At 42.5% G+C, this 23343-nt stretch overlaps 1 protein-coding gene across 4 annotated transcripts in view; it reads left to right on the top strand.

Moving 5' to 3' along the window:
* MPPED2 (metallophosphoesterase domain containing 2) overlaps positions 1-23343 on the top strand; it is a 164507-nt gene that overhangs the window by 5064 nt on the left and 136100 nt on the right. For all 4 annotated transcript variants that reach the window (XM_037040430.1, XM_037040432.1, XM_037040431.1 and 1 more), the window contains exon 2: positions 903-1151. In XM_037040430.1, the coding sequence (XP_036896325.1) occupies positions 1024-1151 (128 nt within the window). In that variant the 5' untranslated portion in view covers positions 903-1023. The remainder of the gene's footprint in view (positions 1-902; positions 1152-23343) is intronic.

The raw sequence follows: 23343 nt of genomic DNA, 5'->3' as shown, positions 1-23343 counted from the left end.
AGTGCGGCAAATCATATATTGACATTTAAAAGAACATTCAAAACTAGTGGGAACTGAAAAGAAGTATGAAACCAACTGTGGAGAATTCTGCTTCAGCAAGCAAGAACGAGGCAGGCGGAAGGTGTAATGGCCGCCCTCCTTCACTGTTCCCTCCCAGCTGATGGAGGGGCGGTAATGAATGCCTCCAAAGCGGTGGTCCCAGCCTGGAGGTGTTTGCCTTTCCCCCCAGGTGGCTGCACTGTTTTTGAGAAATACTGCATTTAGCACGAAGGATTTGCTTTACCCAAAAGTTCTTCACCCAAGTGGAATGCGTACGTGTACCAGGCATTGGGTATGGATGTGTTTTGGAAGCTGCTCGTGAAAGAAAAAAGTACGTGTGGTGTGTGCATGTGTGATATGTGTAGTACAGGTACACACAGGGATTGTTACGAGCATAGTATTTTGAGTTTACACTTGTCATTGCGTTTTATGGTTGTGTTAAACATTGAGATTTCAGTTATTATGTGACACCAACTTTGTTTAGACCAAATACGCCAGTTCACAGGGAAGGCTTGGAAGAGTCTCCCACTTTGAGCACAAACCATTTATAGTTAGATGCCATGGCAACTGTGGATATGGCCCTTCTGTAATCCACGGTAAGTGCCATAATTCTAATTAAAGAGGAAATCTTAGTTTGAATGCCATCGGAATGATTTGCTAACGGCCAGTGGTGCCACGTGGAGTGGAATGTCCACTCCGAAGTGCTTGCAGGGTAGAGAGTTGGGAAAGGTTGTATCCACGAGGCAGCAACACGTATTGAGATTGTTTTTTCCTGAACGAATTTCATGCCGTGTGTCACATTTGACATCTCTTAGAACGCCCTCTTTTTTTCTTTGTTCTCATTTTATAATTTTTTTTTCCAGAAACGCACAGCAGTATTGATGAGTAGATCCTTGGGTTCAGAGGTTGGCTGAAACACACCATGCCTGCTTCCATCCTTTGCTCCGGAAAGTTGTGAATTGCTCATGCCTATAGGGAGGAAGGATGGCACATGGGATTCCTTCTCAAGGCAAAGTTACCATAACGGTGGATGAATACAGCTCTAACCCCACCCAAGCATTCACGCATTACAACATCAACCAGAGCAGATTCCAGCCACCACATGTACATATGTAAGTATCTCTCATGAACTTTAAAAACCAGCAGGCAAGAAAATAGACGTAAAATAAGAAAGTCGCTAATGACTTCTGCCAGGAAGGATAAAAGGTATATGATTTGTAAAACAGATGCTTTATCTGTGGTTTCAAGTGCAGCTTGGAGGAATACCCCACGTCTGTGTCACACTTCAGATTTTCAGAGTACTCTCCACCACAATTTGACATTAGATTTTCAGAGCCTGGAATGGGTAGTGGTAGGTTGCCCACGTTTTATGGAAAACAACAGAAAAGTTAAGGTATCTGCCTAATGTCACACAGTGAATTTTGGCTGAGTCTTCTGACCCCCTCGCCTGGTTTGCTTTCTGTTTTATTGATGTCTCCATGAGGAAATATTTCTTGAAAATCGCTACTTTTCCACCTTCACCTCACCTCACTGCCCTTTGACATGTAGCTGGGAAATAGGCCTAATCGGGGCTCCTTGTTCAGCCACTGCTGAGTCCACTGTGCTGCCTGTTGCTAGTGGAAAGTGCGCTGCATCTGCCTGGCTCCTACAGCGCAGGGAACAAAGGCCTAAGAGGCCAGGGAGCCCTGGTTCCACAACTGTACTTTTCTCTCAACCCCAAATACTATGTAAATCATGTGTGGTTTAAACTGTGTCAGGAACAAAGTGTGGGAGAAACCAAGAGGCGTGGGTTGTGCAGCACCTGGGTGCACACCAACTTTTTTCTGTTCCTTGGCCATGGGAAGGGCTGGGCTTTCAGCAGATGGGGCAAAAGGTCACCATCTCCCTTGTTATTCAAGGCCTGGTGCTAATTCTCTGAGAGACCCTTCCAATGTCTAACACAAGTCTTTCACAGTAGGACTAAACCTCTGTGAAAACTATTGTATAGTCAAGAGAGAAAGAAAGCAGGTTAGGGCCCTGTTGACTGGTTCTGCCTTCCTGGTTCTGCCTTCCAAGAGTGGACTCAGGGCACATCACAAGCTCTTTTTCTTTTGTTAGCAATTGTTTTATTTGAGCATTTAAAAAGTAGTAGGACTGCCCTTCCCCAACACACACACACACACACACACACCCCACCCCCCACCCCCCCCCAAATTCAGAAACACTAACCAGACAAAAAGGTCTTTCTCTTGGCTNGTCACCATCTCCCTTGTTATTCAAGGCCTGGTGCTAATTCTCTGAGAGACCCTTCCAATGTCTAACACAAGTCTTTCACAGTAGGACTAAACCTCTGTGAAAACTATTGTATAGTCAAGAGAGAAAGAAAGCAGGTTAGGGCCCTGTTGACTGGTTCTGCCTTCCAAGAGTGGACTCAGGGCACATCACAAGCTCTTTTTCTTTTGTTAGTAATTGTTTTATTTGAGCATTTAAAAAGTAGTAGGACTGCCCTTCCCCAACACACACACACACACACACACACACACACACACCCCTCAAATTCAGAAACACTAACCAGACAAAAAGGTCTTTCTCTTGGCTGTCTGGGTATTAGTATAAAAGTAGGATGTTACTTTGCAAGTATGTCCAGTAGGACCACTCAATTACCTGTGATGGGGGGTTTCTTTTAAAAAAAAAGAAAAGAAAAAGAAAGAGGAAGAAATCCTTTGGAATGGTTTGTGCTAAACTATTTGTCAAAAAACATATACTTGTTTTAAATCAGAATGTATTCATGATTATGGTGGGTTACTAATACGATTTTAAGGACAAGTTTTAAGGTGAATAAGATTTTTTTCTCTGTTATAATGGTTTTTCTGAACAATAACTATGTATCCATTTCAAATATTTCTCTTATTCTTCTAATAACTTATTTTTTCAAATATGTGATAAGATTTGTGCAGGTGGACTTAGGATACTTTTAGCTCTGTTTTGCTGGAGTGAGGTTTTGATTTAATGAATTGTAAAGAACTTCATGGATTCTGTTTTCTTTCGGGCAAAAGAAAGTGTGTTTTGCCCCAGGTTTCTTGGAAAATGACTGATAAGGAATCTCAGCTTAGGCTTCACTTGTTCGTAGCCATAAGATTCCACTCCTGAACTGTGAATGCACAGAGATATTTTAAAAATCATGTAACCTTAGAACTAATCTGCTTTGATCTAGCCATGAAATGTTCGAAGGCTGGAAAACGGGGATTTGCCCTGGCAGCCTGGATAGCGGTGTGGTCCTTTCACCAGACTGCCTTCCTGCCTTGGAGGAAAAGATCCTCCCATGGTCTGGGTCCAGCTTGCCTTTTTACCGTCCTCCTCCACGGAGAGCCTCCTACCTGAACCCTGGGCTCCCGCCATGCAGGTTGGCTCACTGCCACCTGAGCCCACCTGGAGCCTTTCCATCTCGGTGACACTGCCTTCACTGTTTCTCACGACAGCACCACTCACACTTAGGCTCTGCTCATCAAATGCCTCGAGCCGTTCAGGCGCCTCTGTGTCTATGAAACCTCTTCTGCCTCTCCCTGCCCGCCCCCTCCATGCCCCTAGTCACGTGGCATCTTCTTCAAACCATACCATCTGCACTATTACCGTTCTCTCTCTCCAGGGGCTGAGTAGGTAACAGGGGTTCAGAAGTACTGATTGATTGATTGATCGATCCATCCATCCATTGATTTGATTGTGCATTGAGATGAGAAATTCTGTTTGAGATTCGGAGGTTTTCCTTGGAATTTTTCTGAGCCATTTCCCCATCGCGAGTGTTTGAGTGAAGCTGTGTGCGCATCCTCAGGATCTGGGCTCACCGGGTCTTCACTTGTGCTGCTCGGTGCTTGATGCCCTGGTGCTGTGGCTGCTTCACACGAGGCATCCAGATATCTTGGTGAAATGTGACAATGTGCTATTTCTATGATATATATCTTTAAAAGAGATTGCCTTGAATCTAAATAGAAACTAAAATTGGCTGGGAAATATCCATAAAGTAGGTAGTCTAAAATTTCTTCAGTTTTTTTGAAATTTTCGACATGTCATGCAGAGCTTGCCCCCATCCCTGCACATATATTGTCTTTTCCACTCAAATAGTTGCTCATGCATTTTGCATGGGATTCCTAAATCACTTGTTTCCCCTTTCCACCGGCAGCTGAGGTCGGTGAAGACCTAGGACAGATCACCTGGGTTGGAGTTACCACTTCGCTCCCTTAAAGGAGCCTTTGTCTTCTTTCATACAGCCTAGCCCAGGTTCTCTCCCCTTAATCAAGGAATAGCTCACTTCCATTTCATTCAGCTAGTCTCTCCTCCACTTTTTGACCCACTTTGGGCAATTTACTTTCCTCGTTGAGGCCTCCGTCTACTCATCTCTAAACATTTGCACCAAACGATAGTTATGGGTCTTTTAGCGCTCACATGCTAAGATGAAGATTGAAACTAAGACAATATGTATTTGCAGGGTGTTGCTAAGGGGGGGAACACAGATACATAAGGCCTGGTCTCCATCTGCGTGAAGCTCGTTACTGATTTCAGAGCTGCCGTTCAGTGGCTTTAAGAAGTTTCCTGCTTGGTCCTGGTGTGCTGTTACCTGTGGGCCCTGACGAGGCTGCCCTCCGTGCTTTCTAAAAACCACAGGCCTGCATCTCTGCCAGTGTCATAGGGAAGGGTTTTTTTTTTTTTTTTTTAAAGAAAGCAATTCTTTATGACCTTGGGAAAGAAAATTAAAACAGAGGTGGAGTTGGCAGGGCAGAATTTAACCTACAATTTGTGTGCCTCTCTTGCCCAGACTCTTGAACACACTAATAGATGTGGTGATTGAAAACCAGCAATTAACGGGACTTCATTTTTCTACAACCCTTTCATCTTTCCCAAGAAGACTGTTGAGAAAATTATTTAGTACTTAATGATGGTGGGAGGAGGTGCTAAAGGAGCCGGTGTAGGTTTGAAAACACCCATAATGATTTTGTATGTTTTCAATTATCTGAGGCCTAATAAAAATAGCGTAAGACCTTTTTTGCAGAGTATCCAAGCATCTCAGTTTTTGCACCGAAAGGCCCGTGTTCTGGGAGACCCCTGAGTCTCAGGCTAACTGGGGTGGCTGGCCAGTCTGCCGAGGTTGATTCCTCACCCTTTTCTTTAAGGATTGGTTGTTCAAGTCAAATTTTATTTTCCGTTTTAGTTATTTTGTTTGCCTGTGTCTTTGTCAACACCCCTGGGGTCGTCTTCTTTAAAAATACTTATTTTTCAACTATGGCCTACATCCAGTATTATTTTATATGAGTTTAGGATGTACAGCATAGTGGCGAGACACCAGTCATATACTACTTTACAGGTGGTCCAGGGATCTTACTTCGCTCTGGTTCTGTTACACTTGTTTGGGGGCAACGTGGCGCAGGGTGGTGAACATCTCCAGGGGAATCAGATTGTTGGGTTTAAAAGCTGGTTGCATCTCTTACTAGGTGTGTAACCAAACATGGAGAACTGTATTCACTTTCCTGTTTTTTTTTTTTTATTTGTAAAATGCAGACAATGAAAGTAGTGCCTTAAAAGGTTGCTTGGAAACAGTATTGTAAATTTCTTAGAGGAGTGCTTAGTATGTGGTCTATACTCAATAAATATTAGATATTATCATCAATGATTGTTTTATTGATGCTGCATTTTTTATTCTAACCTGTCTCTATTCATTTTGAAAATCATTAGAGTATAAATAAATGAATAAATAAGAAAATAACTCCCTGGTAAGTTTTGGCCAGCAAACTCTTCTGGGTAGGATTTTTGGTGGTTAGGGTTGACAAGTGTCCTGATTTTTTAGTGTCTGTCAAGATCACAGCTTAGGAGTGTCACCTACCTCTAGTTACTTTGTGGGAGTGACAGTCCTGGGGCAGGGGGCGGGGACAAATAAGGAATCCGGTGAGCTGAGTGTTGCCTGGCTGTTCTCTGGGGCATCACAGTGGCCTTCCTCCACTCAGGCTGGTCTCAGATCCTAGTACCCCCATCAATGTCTTATATGCCCCACCTGACTGTGGCTAACACAGAGGCATCACATGTTAAGCATAATTGACCAGGTTTGAATGCAAAGGGTACAGTTTGGGCTGAGCAATAAGAAATGGTAGCCGAGAATGTGGTCTGGAATCAGAGATCTCTACAAATGCTCTTGGGTCGGTGATGATGGACAGATTACTGAACCTCAGTCTTCTCATCTATAAACTGAGTTAACTGACCCTTTTAAATGGTTGTGGGCATTACATGAGATGATGCATATGACAGATAATGCCTGAAAGATAGTACTTGATAAACAGAAGCTAAGGTAATGTTTATGGTCTTTTCCACTATTTGGTGAGCATGAGAGAAGTATAAGTTATTGAAATATCTTCATTGCTCAACTGTGTGATCATATAAAACCTGACAAGTCCAATGTATGTTCTTGTTGCTTGGTTGCATTGTGTTGGATAGCATGTCAGTGTTTTCTTGGCCACTGCTAATCAGGAAAGATCTGGAGTGTTTAGGGTAGTGGTCCCCGACCTTTTTGGCGTCAGGGACCAGTTTTGTGGAAGACAATTTTTTCATGGAGGGGAGGGGTAGGAGGTGGGAGACAGGAGGTGGAGCTCAGGTGGAAATGCCATCCAGGCTCCCCCAGCTTACCCTGCTCTGCAGCCCCCCCTTTTTAGCAGGCCATGACCCGCACTGGTATGCAGCCCTGGGTTGGGGTCTCCTGGCTTAGGGTATCTGGGCGATCATTGGATGCCAAAATTATTATAAGATTTTGTTTGTTTTTCTGATCTGAACTTTCATTTCTATATGGTAGGAAGTGAAAGTTCATTTCAGGGCTGTATTAGGTATCCTTAGGTGCAAAAACAAAATTACAGAGCAGTGTTATAGACGGTGTCTTTTAGTTAAAAAAAGATATAAAAGTGTATGGAATGATAAATACTAGCATTACTGGTGACTAAGGAATACATTTGGGAATGAATTTGCAGAGCGAGTGTTGGGTAAAGACCTTTTATTTTTTTTCTTTTATATAATTAACAGTTATGTAATAGTTTTAGGATAAAACCATTTTTTACAAGAATGATAAAAATGTAATTTGTCTACAAGTCCTTGGCTTTGTCTTCAAGATATACAATACACACTCTGGGCCTAGCTTCTGTAGGTGACACCTTCTCCTGTTTCGTGTTAACTGTTGAGGAATAGACCAAAGGCTGTTCGTTGGCTCAGTATGTGTACCTTGCTCATGTGTGGGAAGATGAGAGCAGTGCTAAGGATGCTGCCTCCTTCTTAGTCCTCCACCCGAAGGGGAATTTTTTCAGAAGGAATTTTTTGAATTTTTGAAATCATTTGAAGCTCCTCCTATGGCCTGCGGGAGGAGACTGCCTGACTGTGTTTCAGGGCACCTGCATCCTGGTCTGGGTGTGGTCAGGAATTAGGTCCGTGGTTCTTAGCAAGTTGGGCTTCTCTGCATTTCGGGTGCCTTCCTAGCTGTGGGACTTGATTCGCCTTAGTGTCATTCCTTCACACTTGGGCAGTTCAGGATTTCTCCTCTTTCTTCCCTTTTTTTTTTAGCCTGTGTGAAATTAAGAGCACACAGTCCCCCTGATTAGTGATATTCTGCATGGCAAAAGATGTAGGGAGGCGGGCTCCTGGGGATACGGTGGAGGGAGCAGAGCAGTGACCCTTGACATGCAGATGAGAGAGGGGCAACACCCCTGCGTGAGTGAATGTCTGGGGCTCCCTCCAACTGCACTTGAGAAACAAGGTAGAAATTCGTTCTTTCCTGAGGAGCTGGCCTGCATGAGCTGTCTGCCAAAAAAAAATTCTAAACCTTTTTCTCTTGGTAAGCCACTTTTTCATCCTCATTCTCATTACACATGTACCATTGGCCTGCACATTAGCGTGGCCATAATTTTTCTTAATGTTTCCAATCTGAAATTCGTCGAGGAGACGCTGAATGGCCCTTTTAGTTGGCACTGATAGATAAACACAGGGTGTTTTTCTTTTGCTCTCTCATTTCTTTTTTAAAGTAAGTTCTTTTTCCTGCACACTCCCTGAGGGTACAGGTCCTGTGGTCCGTGACCGCTGGACTTGGTTGTAGAGCTGACTTTTTTTCCTGTTCTGTAGATTTCTTTGTTTGCATTCAAGCATTAAAATGCCAGCCGAGAATTAGGGATTGTTTTTTTCCACACGGATTTGTTCTTAGGACTCTAGTTGTATGCTGCGCAACGGGGTAGTATTTTTTTGTTTGTTGTTTTGGTTATTTAACTCTCGGGGAGGGTAAGGGATTTTGATAAACAAAGCAGATCCTCTGTAGTGTGGTGTTCCTGGGGTTCAAGTCCTGAAATACCTCCATTTATAGAGGTGGAGAGAGATTCAGAGGGAAAGTCTGGCCGCAGTCCACTGGTGCACATATATAACTGGAAAATCGTCCTGTCACCTCCCCTTAAGGGTGGAATCTGTTTCTTCTAAATACAGTTCTTTTTTTTAAAATAAAAAAAACTTTTTTCATGGAAATGTTTTGATAAAAATATACGTAACGGCAAGGCAAGCTAAACAGGAAGTAATGTCATAGAGGCCCTATTGGAGATATATTTCATTCTAATTCTGGGACTCAGAGCTTATGATGATGTAGATGTTTAAGATCTAAAAACAAAGCTAATGCCACTGAGTCTACCACATCTTGTATAACAAACCCTAGGTTGTTCTGAACTGTTTTCAGAAAGGAGAAAAACGCCCCAAGTTTCTGAAGATCTGTCCATCAGCTTGTTTTTTCTTCCTCTGCAGTATTTCTTTAGCGCTCTCCTTCCCTTGTCTTTTTTTTTTTTTTCATTTTAGATTTTCGTGGCCTTCCGAAAAGTAGATGTTTCAGGAGCTGCCCTGGCACGATTGGGCTGTTATTTCAGTATCAGCACAGAAAATACTGCCATGCTTGTGCAGACCACCATGTTAGTCTGCCTCTTATTTTTTCTTAATGTGGAAAGTGCATTTTTAGGCTTTGTCTGTAGAGACACTGACTCTGCAAAGAGGGAGCTCTTTTGGATGTATTGGCCCTTGCAGTATCTGGTCTGCATATTTGGCTTCGAAGATTTTTTTTGCCCAGATCCTTTTCCTGTAGGAGGGTAAATGCATGCAAAGAAGAAAACACCTATTTGCAGGCTTTTTGTATTTTTTCCTTCTTTACCACAAATCAAGACTATGTACTCCTCTAGTTGGTGTAAAATTTTGTGCACTTACATATTAAACAGCAAAGCTCTTGACGCTAGTTTTAAAAAAAATGATAAGGAAAAATTAGCACCGTTCAATAAAGCAAACAGAGGTAAATTTTTAGTACCTGCTATTACTGAGCTTTAAAGTTCCAAGTGTGAATTAAACCATTCTTGACGTTCCTCTGCTGGTAGTAGCTTTCTTAAAAGGTCACGGGGCCTCCACCATCACGTTGGACATGACTCAGAGCTGTTTATTTCTTGTACAGACAGTCTCTGACACCTTCCAGGTCAAAGATTCGATAATTTGTGGGTTGAAAAGTAGCTTTCCCCATCTAGCAGCGGGCTCTTTGGGCCTGCATGCTGACTGGCTAAGTATAAGTGGCTCACTTTTGTGGTGTTTGGTTTTAGGTGTTTGGGCCACAGACCACGTTTCAAAGCGTCTGCATGTTGTGTGCTTAGTTTTTGTACAAGGACTTAAAAGTAAAATCAAGAAAAACAATAGTCTCCCACCAGCTAAGCAGCCTCGGGGTGTTTCTCTAATTTCCTAAAAGATTGAGACCGTTGCTATAACATAGACATTTTACCAGCTCTATTTTGGTCCTGGGTTTTGGAAAATTTTTCTCCCTTTTGTTCATTTGCTTTGCCCTGAGACTTCAACAATAACCACAGACCGTATTAGACTGTATTAGATACATATTTTTGAAATCACAGATATCTTATGCATTGCTCTTGGTTCTATCTTACATTTAATGTATTCCTTTTTTTTTTTTAAATAACCAACTTTTGCATACTGGTCCTGCTTGGGTAGGCAGGGCGTATAATGAAATGTTTGTTTCATGGAAGGGTAGAAACTGAAGGTGTGTGTGAAGGAGAGAGAGAGAGGGACAGGCAGGGCCTAGCAGATCGATTCATTAGCTCATAACTTTTCTTTTCTTGCAGCTATGATGTCCCTGGCCTTGGACTTGACAGTAACACCAGGAGAGTGTCAGCATCCTTAAACATTAGTCAACAGGGAGATAAGACAAATTGCACCTTAGCATTCTGGGGCATGCATGCTAATCCTACACACCAATGAGTCCACATTTGAAAGGACCGAAATAGCAGCTTTTGATACATTGACCTGTTTTGCTCTCTGAGAAGGAACAGTTCGTTAGGTAATTCTAAATGTTAGGTTTGTGTTTCAGTATTTTAAAAAAAAAATCCGTTTGACAAATAGTGAACCATGAACTTGCTTTTGAGAAATGTAAAAATATCCCAAATTGCGATTTCCCAAGGTTCGCCATCTGTTAGTATCAAGGAGCCTTACCATATGCTGTGCTCAGATTCTGACTCTTACAGGTTAACTTGTTTCCACTCTGCTCTTAACCCTCACACTTCGGGCACAGCTGGTAGCATGGAAACCTTATTTTGTCTCAAGCTGAGAGAAAAGACAAATGGGGAGGGGCACGTCTTTAGGAAGAATGAATAGAGTAGGAAGGCCGTGTTAACTCCTAGAGGACAGTCATTCCTGATTCTTCCATAATGCAGTTCAAAGAAGAATCTAGTGTTTTCTCTGAGTGCAATACAAAGGCTCGGGTGCGCTGTTCAGTGCAGTGGAGTTAGCCTTGCCCTGCCCCCTTGCCCACTGGAGAATTCAGAAGGGAATTCATAACCCCGGGGGGGAGGTTGTTGCCCCACACCATGCCCCTCGGTGGCGGTGGCTGGTCTGTTTTGCATCGCTCCATCTCGACCCCTCCACCACGCTAATGGCAGCCGGCACGCTCCACTGTTTATCTTGGAATTTGATACGATCATCTTGGCAACCAAACCAGGACCTTTACTACTCAGATTGTTTGTCGTTTGTTGTTAATTATCTGTTGCCATAAATTCTGCACTTTAGAAAAAAAGGGATGTTTTGTAATATTTCCTCCAACATGTAAGTGGAGCTTCATTTGCTGTGGACAAAAGAGGGGAAGAAAATCAGCCCTTTCAGGAACTGGCTTCGGGGAAGTCAAATGTCCTGGTTTTAAAGACAGGCTCGGTGAGATCCTTCTACTGCAGCCAGAGTTTGCAATGAAAGAACCTTTGCAGTTCACCACCCTAGGTCTGTGCTAAGTAAGGGGCAGTACCCCCTTTCGAGGGAAAAAAATTTAACTTTACATGAGGGCTTTTGCCATCTCCTCGTACCATAATTGTGTTTTGTGTATGTCAGAGCCTGTAGGTTCACTGCAGTGGGCTCCTCCCTTTCAAAGGTTATTAAGACAAAGCCGTGCAGAGTGAAAAGTAGCTTCTGCTTACCTGCCTTTACGAGGTGTTTATTTTGTCGAGTGTAGAATGAAAATGAGCTTTCTGGCCATTAGTAGATTTTAATTGTGCCCCCATGCTCTGCAGGGGAGGTCATGTCACCTTATAAACAAACGGTGCTGTTTGGCGAGGTGCTGGCCCCCAGGCTGCGAGAGCCACGCTTGGACTTAGTATCTTAATAAAGCTGTAAACAGGAGAATAGGAGAGAGAGGCAGAATGAGTGTGTGTATTTTGGAAGGGAGAGTTTTTGGGAGTGGAGTGGTTGTTGCTAAGCAGAAATGTAGGCACATTTAAAAATATAAAAAAATAAATCTCTTGAAAAGTTTCAAAAAAAAAGAACCCCAAAGCATATCCAGATTCTTGTCTGTTTCTCCATCCCTGTGGCCCTTCCATGTGTTCATTTATATTCTCCACTATGAGTGTCTCATCTTTACTGGAGGGATATAATAATTAGATGCTTTAATAGGTGATGGTGAAGGTCATATTAGATGATGCTTAGTGCTTAGGAAAGAGCTGAGCTCAATATCTGAATATTGTGCGTGGTAGTTATTATTAAGTTCAATAAGTAATAATCGCCATTAAGTTTGGTGTGTCTGTTTTATTCTTGTAGGGAAGATTTGTTTTTGGTTTTTTTCCTCCCTCTTTATTTAAAGTTTTTAGGGTTCGGCTGCCCTTCAAGCAGTTCCCACCCTAGGAGGGAAGGATTTAGTCGGCGTTAACCTTCTGATAGCCAGGGAACAGACTTGATAAACACTTAATCAGCTGCCTGCCTTCTGGCTGGGACGGTGGAACTCGCAGAGATGTGCTGATTACTGGAGTTGTGGGTCTTGCCTGGCTTTGCTGCCTCTGGTTTCCACAGAACTAGAAAGTGTTCTTCCCAGGCTCCTAAGGACTCAGAATAGCATTCTCCCTGAAATAAAACACCGTTTCTACGTATTCCACTTCATTATTCTTTTATTTCCTCTCTCTGTGTTTTTTAAACATTTTTAGAACACAGATTTTGATCAGACTTTCCGATTAAGAAATGAGTATTAAGCGGGGAGATGCAGACTCAGTTACAGTTTGCATATGAGAATAAGAGCCTGGGGGGAGGAGACTGGAGGCTGGCAAAAAGCGCCCTTAGACGGCTCTGGGGGAGGCTGGGAAAAGGATTTAACACTTTGGATTTCTTAGAAGCCATTAAAACTCGGATGGGAATCGGATTACCTGACTGCCCATCTGAAACCTGAAACTCTTGCCCTAAACTGTGCAATTGAGTTAAGCTCCAAATTCAAGGCCTCCCCCTAAGACTGGCCTCGGGGTAAGCCTCATTGTGGATTGCAAAATGATTTCCTTTGAGAGGAGCAAGACTACAGTGAGGTTTTTTTTATGGCCAATTGAGCCTGTACATTGGTGCCAGCCAGACATTTGGCAACACTTAGTGCCAACTTTGGTGATCTGTCTGCCGAATTTTTCCCAAGGTTTTCCATCCTGCCTGGATTTGGTGCTGACATGGATGGGAAGCTATGTTGTAAATCCAACTTTCTAGGCATGCCCCTGCGTTTTGTATTTTTAATTTTTCCAAGTGGAGAGGTACTGGGGCATCTGAAGAGAAAGCAGGCTGGTCCTAAACTTTGAGGCCCAGAATGATGTCCCCAGCCCTCCTCCCTAAATACTGTTCCCTCCCCTCCACCTTTGTCACTTCTTTAGGGGAGCCCTGACCTGCTCTCTGGATTAGGTGAACCCAGAACAGAGTACCTGCAGGTAACCCTTCATCTGAGTCACATTTATCATGAATGCATTTTCTAATTGCTGGGAAAAGACTGCCTTCCACTGGGCTCTATACTCTATGAAGGCAGCAACTCTCTCTTTCTACTTTTTCTTCTTTTTTTTTTTTTTGCCTGTCTCCATCTATAGCACCTGTTACAGTGTTAAAGCACACCACACCCCTCAGGGACCTGTTGAATGAATGGATGGAAGTTGCGTGTACAGGGATTCAGTGTTCTCTTCCTGTGTGCTCCCTTGGGATCTTTCATTCATTTTGAGAGCATGTATTTTAGACTTGACTTTAAAAAGGGTAACTTGTAAATCGCCCATGTGTTTTTTCAGGGTGGAGCTGGATGAAGCTCAGAGCGAGTATTTCTGATACTCCTAACTAACTCTGTAATCGATTCTGCCTTTAGTTGACTCTCACATTGACAGGAGTGAACTCATTTCTAACATAGGAAAACACGAAAGTTTCACTTTCAACTGGACCCCAAATATTTGGGTTTCCCATATTGCTTTTTAACTTAAAATCTGAAGCATTAGGAAGTATATTACTTAAACTCCTTGTAAGATGCTCATTTATTGATCCTATTTGGAGTCAACAATCATTGGTTAGAAGGGTGACGTTCATTAGAATATATTGCAGCCTGATTACTGGGAGTCTGACTGAGAGCCACCCCTGATATGTGGAGTTGACCAGAAATGAAGACCATGGAAACAGGTCATCCCTTATCATGGGAATCACACAATTTTATTCTGTACTTAAATGTTTTCTTCTTAACAACTTGGGGTTTTTTTTTTCTTTTGAAAAATAGTAAACTCTTTGAGCTCTCACAGAGTAACTTTTGACAGAAAACTGTGATTTGTGTTAAGTACAGATAATACCATCATAACAACCTCAGTGTGATATAGTTAGTAATTGGAAACCTTTGAAAAGTTCTGATTGAAAGGTAAAGCGAAAAGGAATTTGAAGTCAGTGTGTAATGGAGTTCTAATTATGGGTGGCTCCACTGTAAACTTTTGAAAACCAAGCGATAAACAAGCCTGTGTAAAGTGCCAAGCTTAAGAAAGGGTTTTACACGAAGCAGAACTTAAAAGTGAGGAGATAATAAGAAAGAGGGGTTGGCATTGCAAGAACTTCAGGGCAAGAAGTTAGCAGTTTAGGTGGCACTTCGGGTTTTTTTCCCTGACTGCCCTTTTGTGACTGTGTCTAGTAAGGGGGCTATTGCATAATTAAGCTTTCTGGAGGTGGCCTTTGGCTGAGGACCTAACTGAGTTTCTGCACTTGAGTGTGGACTAGAATTGGGGGAGCTTTTTTTCCCCTGTAGGTGGAAAAAAAGGTCCTTTGACGGACCTGCCTGTTTTTGACAGGTACCTGTAGCGACTGGCGGTGACGTTGTTTAGGTAAAGCGTGGCTTAGTAATTGAGGAGTCAGTGCTCCTTGGTATACGGAAATCTTTCTGTAAAATAGGGAAGACACCAAATTCCACATGTGCAAGTTAAATGAGCTTGTATTCTGCATTATAAATATGCACCGGATGCCAAGTAGAAAACCGGAACGCTCTCTCAGGATGCTGTTAGGGCCAAGCGGAATCTCATTAGGGACAGCTTCAAAGATCAGTTCCTCGTGTCCATAAAAACAAGTGTAAATTATCTGGTGCGCGCCTGCTGTTAGCAGTTGCGGTGTTGCATTATGCATGATTCCAGGCTGCACAGAGGAGACGCAGGCTGTACGGAGTTCTGCAGTAGCTGTGGGGATTTCTCCATGATCTATATCTGTGTGTGTGTGTGTGTGTGTGTGTGTGTGTGTGTGTGTGTGTGTTTGGTGCTGACTCTTACATTTTGCAAATTTATTGGTGTGTTTCAGTTAATGGAGGGCACCATATATAACCTGCTCCTACATTTTTGATGAATTGGAGTCAGTTCAGAGAGGCATGATAAGGCTTTGAATTGTTTATATGAACAACCCATCTACTCAGATTTATGTATCTTGTTTGCTCACATGTGGAGTGAGATGAGAGGGCCACGAGTGCCTTCAGTGCACATAGAATTGGTGCATTTGTTTCTCCCATTCTCTCCCTCTTTTTGTTAGATTTTAGAAATAAGTGCAAACATGTAGTAAATTAAGAAAATGTAGTCAAGTTTACCACTTGAGACTTTAATACATAGCTTTGGAGTAAATAGCTAAGGGTCTGGAATATGTTCCTGAGCTTTTATTGTGTGAGGAGGTGGAGTGTAGTGCTTAAGAATATGGACTCTAGAACCAGGTTGCCATGGTTTGAGTCTTAATCTGTCTCTTCCTAGCTGTGTGACTTCGGGCAAGTTACTTAACCTTTCTGTATTCGCATCTGTAAATGCGGGGAAAGATCAGTGCCTACCTCATGTAGCTGTTGTGAGTATAAATCAGTTGAGTTATATATAGTGTCTAGAACATCTCCTGGGACACTGTAAGTCTCATCAGAGTGTTTGCTCATGTTAGTGTTCTCATTATTATCCGAGGTGGAACCCCTTCCAGTAGAGCTGGGAGGAAAGACTATGGCATAGCCACTCAAGAGTCTGTCGGTGGGTCCGTAGGCGTCTGTGTGCTTGAGTGTACATGAGCATGAGGCTGAGGGCAGGCAGCGTCAATAACGATTACTCAGGGAGAACTGGGAAAAGCCATTCAAGACATATCTTTCTGGTCCCCAGAGCCCAGGGAAATAACCATGAGATCTTGGGAGAAGGGTAAAAAGCACTGAGAGAGAGAGGCGGTGCTCCTCTGGCCAGAGGAGAAGCAAGCAACATCCCTTTTCCCTGTTGTCTCTCAGAGCCTCGTCTCAGATAAGGGAGAAAGGTCAGAGGAGCAGCCTTGTGCCGGGTCACACGACTTAAATTCACCATCCTTCCAGCCCCAGTTGCCTCTGTTTTGAAATTTACATCTGCGAATATCACAGAAGAGCCAGGATGTCAGTATTTCCCTTCCTAGACTGGAAGCTCTGTCAGGGCAGGGCTGATGCTGCTTGTTCTTGAACCCCCTGCGGTGCCCATGGGCTCAGTAATAAGACACACGTTTGACAAATCAGTAAGCAGTCTCTCATTCGTAGTTCCTCTTCAGGGAGTCATCCCTGCCCTTATTATGCTCATAGACACACTCGTGATTGCCAGCATCGCTTCTTCACTTCATCACCGTGCCTCCTTGCAGTTTGCCGAAAATACCCTGCCCCTCCTGTCACTCCAAAATATCTGAGGGGTGGTTTGTTGGCAGCTCTCTTGTTTTGTCATTAAGTGATTGAGGCTACTTTTGAGCTTCTGTAGCCCTCCAACACCTTTATGGGGGAAGGAGAACCTCTAAAATAGTTGAATGATGGAAAAGAGTTGTCTGACTTGATGGGCATCTTAGAAACCATCTACAGGACACAGAGGAAATGAGCAAGATGAGTGGGACGTCTGGGGGAAGTTAGGTGCCATTGGAAATGTCTCAATCAAAGAAGTTGATAAGTACTTACTTAAAGAGCGTGGGAGGCAGGGATTATGGCTGTTTGGCCTGTTGTTTTGTCCCCAGGACACAGCACAGTTGTCTGCAATAAACAAGTGGTTACTGATGAAGACATGAGTGAATGTTCTTCTTGGGTACAACAGTCGGAGTAATTAGCAGGGTGAACCATCCAGTCCTCTTCTGCTAAGGGTGTTTTGCCTATTGCGGGAGACAACCAATTGAGCCCAAATTAAATGACATTTGATAAAGTAATCACGTGTGCGTTACTATTGGTAGACTATACCAAGGTGTACTTTTGTGTACATGTGTGCTGGTGTTCACCGTGAGGGAAGCACATGTAGAGAATTTTGAATATGGCCAGTTGGCCACCCAGAGAGGTCAAGTCACTTGACAAAGGTCACGCAGGATAGCTGGTTTGCAATACAGTGTCATTGTGCATCTCTTTTTGACCCTTACTGGGCAGAAACTGCTAAAGCAACTGACCGTTGGCGACAGATAATAAGACCTAATTGAGTAGGAGAAACAAACAAGGGAGAATTTCTTCGAGCACATATCTGAAATAGACTTTTTTTCAGGCATCTGACTTCATTCTACTAAATTGCATTGCAGTTTTATTTCCTGACTTTTCTCAGCAGATATACCCCAGGGTCGTCAAAGTGTCTTCAGGTCTGAGTCTTGTCCTAAACAAGGAAGGAGGTGGGCTGTCTGTGGGCAACACCCTGCGATGGAAAGCACGTTCCATAGGAGTAGCTATTTTCTGCCCCGGAGGATCACACTTTGCTTTCCTTGCATAATATTTCCTTCTGCTCTTACCACGCTTGTGTCCCTTGGTTCCTCCCAAGTCTGGCAGTGGCGTCTGGACCCTTGAGCTCCAGAAACCACTGCCATTTTCTATTCAGCCTATGCATACTTGGACAGCAGTTGCATTTTTGCTGGGATGTGGGAGTGGAGAAGTGTGCAACCATATGCTGTGGGCTTGGATAATGGTTCACATTCCAAACCAGTGAAATGGTTTCTGGCCCAGTGCTGACACTGTGTGGAAATGAGCAAACCTGTACTCTGCTTCTAGGTCTTTTCCATTTGGAAACATGAAGAAGGTAGGCTGGATGCTTCAACACAGATTGTACACAGTGCAATTCGAGTATAGTTTGGAGACTTGATTATAGTAGAATGTCAAAGAGCAAGGGTCCCTTCAAAGGTGTCTGCAGGTTGGAGAGGTTCTTGGAGGTTACTATTTGGAAATGATGGCTCTGACTACAAAGAAGTGGTTCTGTTACCCATCGTTGATGTTGGCCTCACCTGGTAGACCAGTGAAGTGTGTCTTCTTCATTAAGATGGGGAAACTGCCCTGGCTGGTATAGCTCAGTGGATTGAGCGCGAGCCTGTGAACCACACGATCGCGGTTCAATTCCCAGTCAGGGCACATGCCTGGGTTGCAGGCCAGTTCCCAGCAGGGGACTCACAAGAGGCAACCATACATTGGTATTTCTCTCCTTCCCTTCCCCTCTAAAGATAAATAAATAAAACTCTAAAATAAATTTTTTTTTTAAAAAAGATGGAGAAACCCTGGGGCCACGAGGCTTTTCACAAGGATGATGATGTCCAGCCACATGCCACTTACCTCATTGAAAATGCTGTGGAAGATGTGAGGTGTCGCACTAGACTTTGTTGTTAAAACTGTAGCTGGGCCCAGGTTCGCTTTGGCCGTGATCCTTCACCGGCGGTGCTGCAGGTCCAGCTATCAGCGGGACTCTAGCCAAAAGCCTACGATGTTCATGCACTGGCTGGCGGCTGGGCATCGGTTCAGTTGCTGGTCATGGGCCACAAGTAGCTGTTAGATATTTGAAAGCTGAGCATCACAGGAGAATTTTCCCAGCTCCGCTTTTCCGGAAGGTTCAGAGATGGCACTGGGCAGCAACTTTCCCATTGAGTTCTAACTATTGAACTGCATAATAGAAAAATTACCTAATAAAAAGCTTGCTTTTGGTGATGATTAAAATTAGTAGTTCTGGAATGCTCAAGATGCCAACTTACTAGGCAGAGTTCATAAAATATGCATGTGAGGAGTCCAGCTAATAATTATATTGGTTGTAGCAGTCTGCATTTCACTGTGGAAATTAAACAGCTCCGTTGTCTGTACACAGAAAAGGGTGTGTACACATGCACACACACCCACAGATAAATGAAGGTTTAAAGTAGATGCAAGTGCTTACTGGACACTTAGGACCACTGGAAAAAACAAAACAAAACAGTGGACATTGTTTATGTGTGGGTTAAACACCTCAGCTAACATTCCTCACAAACACAGTTGACCTTGTTTTCTATTGAGGGCACCAAGAAGCCACATTATTAAGCATATTGGGTCAACCTGAGGTTCAGGAGGTTCGCGTTAACATCATTTTTCTTTCTGTAGTGATGAAAATGTCTTCAGCCAGATTGTTATCTTTTTGTTCCACGCTTGGGTAGGGGTGGCATGATGTTTGCATGACTATGGGTCCGCTCTATAAATACGCAGATTCAGTCTTTTGTTTTAAATGTAATCAGCAAGATTGCATTTGCATTGCTTGTAAGTGAATCACATAAGTGAAATTACATTCCCTGCATCTCATTTGCTATCATAAAATGTTATGGGATGCAGGCTGTTTTTCTCCAACTAAAGTGTCTTGAGTTAGTATTAGGGGGCTTGCTTTCATTTTCCTTTGTGACCAGATTTGTTGCATTCTACAGAGCGGGGGCTCATATTTTCACTTAGGGTGGTTGCTGGAGAAATCCTCCCTCGCATTCTCGAGAATGAGCCAAGATATTGGTTCGGTAGGGGGTAAATGGGAGTTTTAAGGCTCTCATATTGTGTAGCAAGTGATTGCTAATCACTTTCTGTGACAACTTCTGCTTACTAAGAGTAAATGCCAGTCACTGTTGGTTGGAAGTATAAAGCAATCTGACGTGTTTCGGGCAGTTGGCTACAGAGAATGGTTTACATAAAGCAAAACCCGAAACTTCAGTTAGTCACCATTTTTTTTTAAGCAATCAGTATAAAAACACCTACCTTAATTGGCTCTTCAAAACGCATCCCGAAGGCAGATGCTTTGAAAGTCATTCTGAGATTCTCCCCTCTTATTTCCTGGAAAATAAATAATTTAACACAACAATAGTGATCGCAGACTTTGAAAGTCAGTAATTTCAGTGACAAATGAGAATGCCCTATTTCACAGATCACCTCCCGCCTCTACTGAGGTTTTCTTAATTCATGAATTTTTTAAGATGGAAGTCGAAGGAAAGGTATGAGTTCTTAGATAACCTATAACAGTGTGGTTATCCACAAAGCCTCTGTTTATTAACTACATTATTGATAAAATCCCACAAGGCAGCAGGCAGCCATAGTGCTGATTATGGCCTTTGGTAAATGTGAAGACTGCTTTTCAGAAAGAAAAAGCATGCCGGTTATAGCGATACACCATTGAGCAAAGGAGCCTCGTAACCCGTACTGATCTCTGGTTATTGGAAAGATACTACTAGTGAAAATAGGAATTGAAATATGAGAGGGCAGAATTTTTTTTTCTATCAAAAGAGAAGACTTAAGGATACGAAACCCAAAGGAAAAAAACGAAACATTCTTAAGGAGCTTACAGTGTGTTTTTTTCTTTTCCAATAAGACTTTGGAGGAGATGAGCAGTTTTGTGTTATATTATTTTAAAAACATGTATCCAGGACAAACAGTTTCTGGGGAAGGAGAAGATTGAGTATCACTTCTCTTAAATTAGTAAACTTTTAATTGAAGCATGGCAGATACGTACAGATAAGCGTGCGGAGGAACTGTATTGGACTAACCGAACATGCACAAAAGGAGCATACTTGTGTGCCTCGTGTGCGATGCAGTTTCAAAGATCCTTTCTTTCCTTCTGCAAAATAATACTCTGAAGTCATAGAATTTAAATGTGACTGCAGTCTGCAATAAACGTCGATCAGTCTAACTCGTGGAGACCTTTGTTCCTGTTGCTGTGTGGTTTCCCGGGCAGGCGTGGGGACCCCAGTGGCCTCCCCAAAAGTCCTCTGCAGCGGGATGTGGCAGGGCTTCCAGTTGCCCATGCGGCTACCGCGAGTTCTGTTTAAACGGGTCTCCAAGGCATACTTTCCATTTGTAGTCACTTAAGGTTTTCTGAAAGCTCCTCTCTGTGATTTGAAAATTCTCTGGATAATATTTCCAAATGGATGACCTTCTTGAGTTAAAATATTTTTTTAGCCCAGCTTTAAAGATATCTTTCTTTTCTATCCCATTCATCACCATTTTCTCATTGGAAAAATTAACCATGCCTATCCCACTTCAAATGAACAGCTGCACTTTGAAACTAGATCCTTCGTTTGCCTGTAATTGTCCAAATGGGAAGGACCAGGTTTGCTAACTGTTTGAAAAGAATTGGTTATGACTGGAAAGCATTTTTATGCTTTCGATTTTTTTTCTCTTCACATTTTAGTGTGTTCCTAGCTAGAAAAAAAAAGAAGAAAAGGAAGGAGGGAGAGTGGAAAGAGGAAAGGAAACAAAAGAAAGAGAAAGAAGGGGTAAAACGGTTGATTATATGCCTATAAGAAAGGCAGCTTTTACCTGGGAATAGCCTAACACTAGCTCTGGAGGAAGGACAGGTAGAGTTCAGCCCTAGAAAGACTATTAGGCTTGAAGTGTGTAAACTACTGACCCAGATTTTTTGTTCCTTTTAAATAAATTCATCAGAATAAGTAAAACATAGTGTGTGTATTGTGTTGGGTGGTGTTGTCTCCTATCCCTACAACATCTACACTGCTGAGAACAGTCCTGAAACCATTTCTTTAGGAGTTGACTTTGGAGCCAGTTTACAGGAATGTAAGGAGAGTTCTGTATATTTTCTAGCTACAGTAATCATTTTCACTCATACTCCTTCATGATTTCCTGGAGAGGCCCTTGTGATGCCAGTTCAACATGCCCAAAGAATAAATTCAGTAGTGAGATCTCACCTTTGATTTTCTTACCCTGGCTACAGGCTCTTCAGACTCACCTGGCTCTGTTGTAACTTGGTCACGGCCATTCAGAATTCTTATACACGAGTACAAAGCAGTACATCAGTTTTCCACTTGACACTAAGGTATTGGACTGACTACTGGAAAGCTGACACAAGAGTTGATCCAAACAATCTTGTGTAAATGGGAAATAAGGTCTTTCAGCTTAGAGACCAGAGTAATTGCCTGTTCTGTTTTCTAGGTGACCAGGTCAACTGATAGAGATGTTTACTGGTTGGTTACCTAACAAGTAGCCATTTTTTAAAGGAAACTAACATTCGTAATTGATTACTTGGCTGTGCAGGTCAGGTAAATCTCACAATAACTGCAGGAAAATATTTCTAAATGAATGTGAAGTAGTTCTGTTTCTTATACTATTGTGAAAGCTAGTCATTTGTGGCTGTCAGACGTCACCAATAAGTGAAAATATACATAAATTAAAATATATTTGAAATACTATATTTTGACTATATAAAATTATACACATCTTCAACAAAAAAGTTTGACTTGATACCTCTAGTTAAGATAGAGCTGGTTTAAAACTTAGCTACAGGGGGTGGGGAGAGGTAGAAGAGGGTAAAGGGAGATAAATGGTGACGGAAGGAGGCTTGACTTTGGGTGGTGAGCCCATAATACAATATACAGATGATCTATTATAGAGTTATACACTGGAGATTTACACAAGTTACTCCAATATGCACAATTAAAGATTTGAAAAATAAAAATAAAAGCCTGAAAAAAAAAACTAAGCCTTAAAATGGAATAACAAATATAGCCATTTCAGAATTTTGGTATGTATCTGCTTATTTAGCATGGTCATTTTTTTATCAGTTCACTAATTCAGATATTTATTAAATTCCTGCTATATTCCAGGTAAGCAAACTACCTGAGTTTGGGACTGTTTTAACAAATTGAAACGATAACCTCATACATTTATTATGGGGGGAAAATGATTCAGTGTAGTGCCTTCTAGAGATCTATTTCAACTTTGATAGAAAAAATTTGCTGTAGCCTAGAGTATAAAACGAACCCTTATTGTTTTGATGATTCTTCCATTTGGGTAGGGTTTTCCCTCATTTTATTGTCTTTGCCTTGGTTAAACACTTGTTTGGGGCAACCTGTTTTCTCTTTCCCTTTGGTCATCTTTAGTCCTCTGGACTGCCAGGCATACAGCCGAAGCTGGACCTAGGAAACCAGGTAAAGAGAGGCAGGCCAGGAGAGCATGGCAAAATGCACAGAGATTATTCCTACTGTTACTACTGCTAACGATAAGCGGTTGTCCCTTACGGCGTGCTTGTTCTGTAGCCAGCGAAGTGCTGACTGCTTTAGTATGTTATCTTATTTAATTCTCAGCATAACCCTTGGAAGTAGGTGGCATTACTCCCATTTTTCAGACAGAAAACCAAGGCTAGCGAGGGCTGCCCAACATGACATGAGTTTCCCAGTTGGTTAGTGAAACACAAATTTGCCTAAGACTGTGGATCACGCTAGTCTGTGAGGAAGAGAGCGACGGACTGACAGATTAAAGATTTGGACTCTGTTTCTTTTTCTTTTCCAAAACAATGCTCATGA

The sequence above is a fragment of the Sturnira hondurensis genome, unplaced genomic scaffold (assembly GCF_014824575.4).
Source record: "Sturnira hondurensis isolate 20B ecotype Veracruz unplaced genomic scaffold, ASM1482457v3 Scaffold0002638, whole genome shotgun sequence".
Taxonomy (NCBI): Eukaryota; Metazoa; Chordata; class Mammalia; order Chiroptera; family Phyllostomidae; genus Sturnira; species Sturnira hondurensis.
The sequence above is the reverse complement of the archived record's forward strand: the minus strand, read 5'-3'. Positions and strand labels throughout refer to the sequence as shown.